Source organism: Crocodylus siamensis, chromosome 9 (genome assembly GCF_052110815.1).
Source record: "Crocodylus siamensis isolate JL-2025a chromosome 9, ASM5211081v1, whole genome shotgun sequence".
In the NCBI taxonomy this organism is placed as follows: domain Eukaryota; kingdom Metazoa; phylum Chordata; order Crocodylia; family Crocodylidae; genus Crocodylus; species Crocodylus siamensis.
The window spans coordinates 9995637-10005250 of record NC_143403.1 but is presented as its reverse complement, the minus strand read 5'-3'; the positions used below and the strand labels follow the sequence as shown (position 1 = coordinate 10005250).

The following is a 9614-nucleotide window of genomic DNA, read 5'->3' as shown; positions in this document are numbered from 1 at the left end:
TAAATAACTCTTTCCAACTTAAATCACTGAAAGTTTTTATCTTTATTTTGTAGGGGGGGTTAATTTTTATTTTCCGACAATGTTTTATTCTCATTGCAATTAAGGTGCCACCTCACTCATTCATCAATACTTCAAAACCAGCCCATGAAAGTCCCCGGCCTGCTGGGTGCTTGGGTGCCCCACCCCTCCCAGCAACACCCGCGCCCAGCGGCCCCGCCCACTCACCTCGGCTCACGGACTCGCCCAGCTCAGGCCCAAGCTAAACACCGTCCCCCTCCCCCCCCCGCCGACTTTAGCCAATCAGAATCCGGCGCCTGGCGACGCTGGGCGCTGATTGGCGAAGCCGAGCTGCCAATTCGCGAGAGCTGGCAAATCCCCTGACTGGAGGGGCGGGGCGCGGCCCCCTCCGGGAGAGGCGGGGGACCAAGATGGAGGCCGCGGGCTGCTGGGCTAACCGGCGAAGGTAACGTGGGGCGCCGGACCAACCCTGCCCACGTCTCCGCGGCTCGGGAGGCAGACAGCTGCCGGGGTCCTGACAGGACTGGGGGCGGGGTCCAGCCGGAAGAAGCGGGGCCTCACGGGGGGGCGGGGCCCAGTCGGGGGGGGCGGGGCCCGGCCATAGGGGCGGAGCTTTTCGGTAGCATCAGCGTAGTAACTGGCTTTTATTGATTAAAATGTAACCCTGCCTGGTCACTTATTTTGCCTGAAGATTTTACGTGCATGGATATGGGGTTAGCTAGGATTTCCATGTTGCAAATGGGGAAATGGGATGAATTGGAAATTTTCAAACCATTTTGGGAATAAGGTGATCATGGTGTCCAGCTCAGATTCAAATAATCTAGAGCCTGGGGAGGGCACAGTGCTCACCTGTGTTTGTCTTTTTATAATGATGAGTAACTGACTGAATAGTTTATGTTTAAGAACTGTCATATTTCCAAATCCCTTATAACAGTTTTCTATGTGGGTTTTCTTTCAGTGATGAGTGTTCTGTTGGTGATGGAGCTTTTTTGGTTTTTTCTTAGAAAAAGTATAAAAGATAAAGCTAAGATCAGCTTAAGAAACTATGATGTTGGAGACAAATTCTCCCATTTGCCACTAACCAAAGCATCTGTTCTTATGCCTTTAATGGTTAAAGATGAAAAGCTGCATGTGTTGTTCACTGTCAGATCAATGAAGGTACGTGAGACCTGAAGGTTAATAACATCTAACGTGACATGAGGATTAATTTGTTTGTGAAGGGGGAAGAAAGCAGATGAACAGCTCATAGTAGTTGTATTTTTATTCTCGTATTAGCTTTTCATACAGCTCCTGAATGTTTTTAGGGGCCCACTTTCCAAAAATGGATGCAACTGGTATGTAAATACACCAGCCTTCATTGGTACATTCATATCAGCATTTGTGCCAACTGATCACTGTAGTATTTACAGAAGAAATACCCAGTAGTGTACTTAAACGGTGCTGTGATATCTAGTAGAGATTTCTACCTTGGAGGACGAGGGATTGTGATTAAGTTTCCTGAATTTAGTAGAAAAGTTGACACGTCCTAAAGTTCTTAATAGTGTGATTCATGAATTTGCATTTAATGGTTACTTTTTTCAATCTCTCCCTCTACTTCCAAAAAATGAGACAACAAATATATGGTAACTTATTTTCTTCATTTTTATGCCAGTTCTGTTTGTCTCTAAACCTGCTCATTACTTACTATATTCATTAGGTTTACTGCTTGTACTTTTTTTTAAGTTAGCAACCTAGCTGTTTTCTGCTCATGAGAGATGCAGAAATCTCCCTGAAATGCACAATAGAAATTCTGTACTCAGAAAACTTGAAATCCTAATAATTACATTTACACTAGCTGATCGCACAGTCTGATGGAGCTTTTCTACAAGACTGTGACTGTGTTACTGGACTTATTTTTTTTAAATGTTGCTTATTCTGAGTGCTTGTCAGCTGTTGATTTTTATAGATGTTCATTGAAGAACCCCCGCTACCTTGAGCCCTTAATGTGAGGGAGATATGGGAAAAAATTATTGCATGTAAATTTTTAAGTTAAAAGGAAAGTACCTGCAGCAAATTACAGAGCATTTTATAGCAATATACTGTATTTCCTGCATACAGTATGCATCTTTTCCCTCCAAAATCAGCCCCCCAAAATTAGGATTTGTGTATTAACCAGGGAAGCTGATTTTCTGACCTAGGATATGCTTTAATTCCTGCTTCACAGTGCAGCAGCTGTTGCATTACTATTTGGGCGGCTGAGGAAACCAATTGATTTAATAGCTCATTGTTCTTCCAGAGTGATGTTCCACTAATCAAGCTAACCTTTCTTAGTACAATTGTGCTGTCTGCTAGTTGCTTCTAGTTTCTGTACCTCTGTGTAACAGCCTTGGAGATGCTTTAGCTCTTTTCAGAATCATGCATCCACCCATGGAAACCAGCCTTCAGTACTAGCTAGGGTTTCAGCCTCAGTTAACCAGGAAAGAACGGGTGAGTCTGCTGAAAATTAAGTTCTGTCCTTGCTCTATGTAGCCATAACTCTAGAAACGCTCCTCTTTTGATCTACGGAGCTCTTGTTGTTACAGTTATCAGCAATTTGATCCAGCCAGATCTGCAAAAATGTAGGGTAGTTGTGGGGTATGAATCCATGCCATAATGATCTAAACTAGGGATATGGGAGACAAGCAGTTGGTCCAGAGTAAGAAGAGCCGGGGTGCTGCAGGTAATTTGCAGCTGTGGTTGGGTCACTAGTGCTGGCCACCTGCTCGAAAAGGTTGCTGACCTGATAGTATTTAGCAGCGATATTCCTTTACTTTCTAGTTGAGAAGATCACCAGGGGAAGTGTGCTTTCCAGGAGGTAAAAGTGAAGCAACAGATAGAGATGAAATAGCCACTGCACTCCGAGAAGCCAAGGAAGAAGTTGGACTCTGTCCAGAGCAGGTGGAAGTCATCTGTAGACTTGTACCTAGGATTGATAAAGTAAGCTGAAAATTAAATCAAAGAGTTCAAAATTTTATTGGAAAGAATCTTGTTGGAGAAACTTGCCATTGCCATTGCCTTTCACTCCCGGTCCCATTTCAAACCTGTAACAGTGAGTGGCTGTTATCTTTGTTTAGGAACCCTTGGCACATCAGGCAGTAGGCATCTTCCGCACTGGAAATGTCTTCTGAGCTGTATCTCGGTGTTAGTTTATAAATTCACAAGCTTCTAGCCTCCAGCCTTATCTCACATAGGAACAGTTTCCACATACTGAGACACGATATAAAGTGTTACTTTTTGAAAGCAGGGCTTTTTCATCTTTTTGAGTTTAGGTAGCAATTTTCTTTCAGTAATGTGGGAACATTTGTTTCTGTATTGTCGTTTGATCTCGTACTGTGAGGTTTTTATCCTCCAAGATAAGAATAAAGGTAGGATTACTTTTAGGATTACAATGGAAATATGCTTTATCTAATATTTTGAAACTTCATGCACAGATACTGTTTGAAGCACCAAAATTCAAAGACTCTGAAAAGGATAAACCTAGCTTTTATAACTGTTGTCTTCACTATTTTCTATCCAGTTGTATTATGTAGCATTATAATAATTTGAAGGATGCATTAACATCTGAATACACAGAGAACTAAACTTTTAACATTCTGTTAAAAGTATTGTCCACTTTTGCATAAAAATAATAAGCACTGAAGTGGGTGAAACCAAAGATCTGTCTAGCTTCGTAACCTCTTTTGAGAATTGTTATTCATTACACAATTAATATGTCACTTTCTAAGAAGATCTATTTAGGTTGTTGTATGTGTCTTATTCTCCTTTTACCATAATAATGATCCAGAGTGATTTGGTTTAATTTAGCTAGAGTCACTTCATACTTGGATTAAATGAGAACAAACTGCAGTACCTGTATTTGGAACGTTTTCTATGGAACTGTAACAACTCTTTGCTGACTAACAAATAGGGGTAGAAGCCTATCCAAAAGGAGAATTATTGTAACATCCTGGACTGGCCCAGGCTAACATCCTAAGGGATAGCCAGTACAGGTTTGTTGCGGGTAGGTCTTGTTTGACCAATCTCATTTCCTTCTATGACCAGGTGACCTATCACCTGGATGAGGGAATGAGATTGATGTCATATATCTTGACTTCAAAAAAGCTTTTGATCTAGTATCCCATGATCACCTCTTGGCCAAACTGGCCAGTTGTGGCCTTGGCTCCACCACGATCCGCTGGCTGGGAAATTGGCTTTGTGGTCGGACCCAGAGGGTTGTAATTGATGGCAGTCACTCATCGTGGTGCCCTGTGACCAAGGGCTCTGTCCTGGGACCCATCCTGTTCAACATCTTCATTAATGATGTGGACATCGGAGTCTGGAGTGGACTGGCCAAGTTTGCCGATGACACCAAACTTTGGGGCAAAGCATCCACGCCAGAAGATAGGCGGGTGATCCAGGCTGACCTAGATGAGCTCAGCAAATGGGCAGACGAGAACCTGATGGTGTTTAACACCGGAAAATGCAAGGTTCTCCACCTTGGGAGGAAAAACCTGCAGCATCCTTATAGGCTCAGCAGTGCTACGTTGGATAGCACTACAGAAGAAAGAGACTTGGGGGTCATCATTGACCACAAGATGAACATGAGCCTGCAATGCGATGCTGCGGCTAATAAAGCGACCAAAACGCTGGCTTTTATCCATAGATGCGTCTCGAGCAAATCCTGGGACGTCATTCTCCCCTTGTACTCAGCCTTGGTGAGGCCGCAGCTGCAGTACTGCGTCCAGTTTTGGGCTCCACAATTCAAAAAGGATGTGGAGAAGCTTGAGAGAGTCCAGAGGAGAGCCATGCGCATGATCAGAGGTCAGGAAAACAGATCTGAGAGACATGGGACTCTTTAGCCTGGAAAAGCGCAGGCTCAGGGGTGATCTGATGGCCACCTATAAGTTTATCAGGGGTGACCACCAGGATCTGGGGGAACGTCTGTTCACCAGAGCGCCCCAAGGGATGATGAGGTCGAACGGTCACAAACTCCTGCAAGACCGTTTCAGGCTGGACATAAGGAAGAATTTCTTTCCTGTCCGAGCCCCCAAGGTCTGGAACAGTCTGCCAGCGGAGGTGGTTCAAGCACCTACATTGAACACCTTCAAGAGTAAATTGGATGCTTATCTTGCTGGGATCCTGTGACCTCAGCTGACTTCCTGCCCTTTGGGCAGGGGGCTGGACTCGATGATCTCTCGAGGTCCCTTCCAGCCCTGATGTCTATGAAATCTATGAAATCCTCTTTCTGTAAAATACATCCTTTTTAAAACCTTTTATTCCTCAATGGAAGACAGATGCTTGCAATAACTATGTACGTTGTTTAAAAATAAGTATCTCCAACTACGGGGGGTGGCCAGCCTGTGGCACATGTGCCATAAGAGGCTCAGGCAGCTGCTGTGTTTGGCACGGGCGCTCAGGGCACCTAAGCATGTGCTGTGATGCTGCTCCAATGCACTGTAATTGCAGTATGTTGGAGCAGACTCAGTTAATCAAATCTACTGCAGCATGATAATTACCGTGCTCCAGCAGAGTCCAGCATCTTGTGTATCAGCATCCGTGCAGGGACACTGATATACAAGATGCTCCAAGCACTTTAGAGTGCAGCCGCTCTAATGAAAGCACCCCTCCCTTCCTCCAAAGCATATGTATAAACACCCTCAGTGAATGGAGGCATGGACACTTGTTGAAGCTTCCAGCCACATGGAATAGAGCAGGGGTAGGAATATGCTATTGCTGCAATGGCAAGTGTCAAATGTCACCACCAAGAGCAAAGTTAACCTCTCCCTGGCTCTGGAGCTACTACCAGATTAAGGGTTTCGGATCCTTGCTCACCATATTACCAAATGCAGCAGTTGCAGGGCCAGGGAAAAGTTAACCTGACTCTTGGCACAGTAGTGTCCTGCCCATGCTCATCATGCTGTTGGGAGGCAGTAATCCAGATAGTGCTGGGGTAGGGGGCACTTTACTTGGGTAGTCTGTTGGGCAGGCATACCACACCACTGTCCTAGTAAATTACAAAAAATGGGTTAAAATCCTAGAGAGTTTGTGACAACAGGAAAACTCCCCAAAATAGGCCAGGCTGATTTTTGTCAGGTGGCATTTCTGTTCGTTGCATTCCCTTTCAACCTAGAACCACATTTACTCGGTACGCGTGCCATGGCATTCTCAGGCATGCGGCACTCCTCCCTGGGAGTGTCTTCCGACACGGGAAACAACATGGTGCCACGCTGTTGACACCACCTCCAGATTCCCTCTGTGCCCCTTTTGGCATCGTGTAGATGCAGCTGTGGTTTAGGAAGCAGCTCACCCAGAGCTGCACATGCAGAAGCTAACAACTCGAACAGGTTGTTCCATGCTGCCTGCAGCTGAGAGGATACACAGGCTACAGTTCAGCCAAGTGCTGAAGACATGTAAAGATACAAGTAGCCACTAACATTTGTTGTAAAATATGTGCACACTATGTTACTGAATCAGGAACTAAAACTGCTTTACAAGTATGACTGGCTTGTAAATTATCAATAGGTTTTCAATAGATGCTTTTATTTTTTTAAACATCTTTTAAAATAGTTTATTTTTACTTATTTCATACAGGTGAATGTCTTTTCTTGCTTTCAGATGGGTTCTTTGATTACACCAGTTGCAGGATTTATAGATGACTCATTCCAGGCCTGTCCTAACCCAGAGGAAGTGAGTGCTGTGTTTGTGGTGCCATTGGACTACTTTATCAATCCAGTAAAGTACACAGCTCTGCCTTATAGAGCATCAGATGGTGTTTCACATTGGATGCATTCATTCGTGTATGATGACCCTGAGCATAATACGTCATATGAAATATGGGGACTCACTGCACACTTTGCTGTATTTCTTGCCCTTGTAATTTTTGGAGAGAGACCTACATTTGATGTGGAGTATGATCTTGACAATTTAATTTCGTCATCTGAGGATAGTCTCTTGGCACTGTACAAGACACAACATGAGAAAAGAAAAAGCAGACTTTGAGTTGTGGGACTGGCACATGAGGGTACCAGATCTCTTTGGTCGGGGAAGCAAATATTTGGTCTATTCTCTTTGTACCTAATTGGTTTTCATTTGGATTTTTTTCAAGTTTTTTAATATTTTATTTTCTGGGTCGAAAATTGTCCAATATTAATGCCTTCACTGAATTACAGACAAATAAAATACTAATGGGTTAAGGAGTCCTAATTGGACTCCCTGTTTTTTATCATTTCTGTACCCATTTTATACACATCAAAACTTATAGTATTTTTCAAGGTCTTGTGGTTTAACACAGGATTGGAACACACAAGATGCACACCTGGCTTCTGGCTCTGTCACAGATTTCCTATATGACACTGAATAAATGTGTTTGTTGTTTCTGTGTCTTGATTCCTTTTAGTAAAAATTTAAAGTATGAGTTTTTGGGGCAAGGTACCTCTTTTCATAATGGGGCTTCGGTTTTGTTTAGTGCCACTAGATCCTATTGTAGTACACATAATAAAAAGTTGACATTGCTTTTAATGACTTGCCTTTTGTTTTTCATTTTTATTGCTCTTGCTCAGATTGCTGTTCTCATAAATCTGTTGCCTCAACAAATCAGTGACCTAGCAGGGACACTGGAATTCTCTCTGTACAACCTTCTTAGCATAATTCAACCATCTTCTGAAGAGACCGTCCTGCACATCAAAGGGAGGAGTTCATTCTTTAGGAACAGGCTTATATTGATCTTGACTGAATAACTAGTAAAGTTCCATATAGTGCTAAAATATATGTTGGTTCTTTATGAAGTGAGAACTAAACCAAACTTACTAGTTAATTTTGTGTCGGCCAGCAAATAATTGTCAAATTTTTAAAGGCAGACAAGGTTCTTCGGTAAATCTGATATATTTTATTAGACCAACTCAGACAGTTGGAAAAATTCTTCTTTGCAACATTTCAGGTGTAAATACCCTTCATCAGGCTGAGGAAGCATCTGCAGTTGGTCTGTGCTCTTGTCCTTAAGTCACCATTAATTCAGGATGGATTTGAATCTGCAATTCTGAAATGAAAAGATTATTAATACCCAACCAGCCAATCTCCTCTAAATTGCATTGTGAGTTGAGGCCATTTAGCATGCCTCAGGATTAAGTCCTCAGTTTGCTGTTTTAGATGAAAAGGGACTGCCAGTTCTACTATTTTTCTGGTCGTCAGAGGTAATCTGGACAGCTGACCTTTTTCATATACAGCAGTGCTGAAAGCCTTGGCCTACAAAATGAGAATTGCCAAATTAGCCCACAGGTTACTGGATTTAACCTTTTCTACAGTGATAGGTACTGGGGGACAACAGCTAAAAAGAAAATCTGCAGGGCTGCTTACTGCAGTTTGACAAATCATGAGAGCAAATGGGTATTTCACAAGTGAGACATGCTTTTGACTATGCTGATCAAAGGAAGCTGCCCACAGTTTCCACTATATAGTATTATACTTTTGACAACAAAAAAACACATTTTTCTTTATGATACAATTAGTAAAATCCCTTTTAGCAATGGGTAAGACTCCTTTATGAATCAGATTTGATGTTGAACCTGGATTCTGCTCCAGTTCAATGAAATCATATTGTGTATGTCCCATTTACGAACACAGTAAAAGCTTTGTTTTCTGGCATGAGTGGGGCAAGGGGGTGCCGGTTACTTAAAAATTACGGTTACCTGAGAGTTATACCAGCTCCAACCTGCAGCATTAGCCCACCCTGCCCCACGCAGACCCCTTTCTCCTCCCCCTGCCCTTTCCCCCGCAGACTTTCCTGCCTGACAAGGTGTGCATGTTCAGCCCCCCACCAAAAAAATTTACTCCCTCCGCCTATGCAGATATCAAGTAGAAGGGCTTCCAGCAGCTCCTGTATCGGCAGCGTCACTAACTAATATAAACAACAGAAATACTTGATGCGCACACCGGGTAGACTCGGCAAAAATACTCGTTGCTAAAGTGAGGATTTGTAATGGGGGATATTGGAAATTCCAGTTAATAGAGTATTCCGGTTAGTAAAATGCTGGCTAACATGGCTTTTACTGTACATGCTTACGTAAAAATATTCGGGTTGTATACAATTTTTTTTTTCTGTGGGAAACCCAGTTTTGATGAGATAATTGGGGCTGCAGATATCATGGATGTAGTCACCCTTTAGTTCCTGAAATAAGTATACATTGTAATCCTGATGGAGACTGCAATATCTTTATTGAAGAACATAAGATTAGAATTATGTAGGGTTGTGGGAAGTAACACCACCTTTAAGTATACAGCAAATTTATTCAGATGGAGTTTTCTCTACTGTATTTATATTGGTAAATTCAGGTAACAAGATGTCACTCTACTCAGCATGCTAGCTCAGTAGGTAGTGCATCTATCCATACGTATCATAACACCCGACTTATTGGTCCCTTCTCCATAAATTTAGGTAAATTGCTATAGCATTCTCCTGGGGGAAATGTTTTTTTATATTGTGACAATATTTAAAATATTAATAATGAAAAGACTGATCTTTTGATTTCCCTAACTGGAATGAATGTCTTGTAGATGCACTTGCCAGAGTCAAGAAAAAATCAGAGCATTTAAAGTTAAATAAA

At 42.5% G+C, this 9614-nt stretch overlaps 1 protein-coding gene across 3 annotated transcripts; it reads left to right on the top strand.

Annotated features, from left to right (window-relative positions):
* The first annotated feature begins 394 nt into the window (after positions 1-394).
* Positions 395-7389, top strand: NUDT7 (nudix hydrolase 7). 3 transcript variants are annotated; one of them, XM_090063405.1, is made up of 4 exons: positions 395-463; positions 977-1176; positions 2815-2973; positions 6631-7389. In XM_090063405.1, the coding sequence occupies exons 2-4, from the start codon at positions 979-981 to the stop codon at positions 7012-7014; spliced, it is 741 nt and encodes a 246-aa protein (XP_089919531.1). In that variant the 5' UTR covers positions 395-463; positions 977-978; the 3' UTR covers positions 7015-7389. The 3 variants fall into 3 exon arrangements, with proteins under 3 accessions (XP_089919531.1, XP_089919529.1, XP_089919530.1); XM_090063403.1 differs by having other exon boundaries at positions 6607-7389; XM_090063404.1 differs by having other exon boundaries at positions 400-463; positions 1023-1176; positions 6607-7389.
* The last annotated feature ends 2225 nt before the right edge of the window (positions 7390-9614 follow it).

Coding starts and splice junctions, on each gene's coding strand:
- NUDT7 (XM_090063403.1), top strand. CDS start 979: ATGAGTGTTCTGTTGGTGATGGAGCTTTTTTGGTTTTTTCTTAGAAAA. Junction 1,177..2,814: donor TCACTGTCAGATCAATGAAG/GTACGTGAGACC, acceptor TTTACTTTCTAG/TTGAGAAGATCACCAGGGGA. Junction 2,974..6,606: donor TTGTACCTAGGATTGATAAA/GTAAGCTGAAAA, acceptor TATTTCATACAG/GTGAATGTCTTTTCTTGCTT.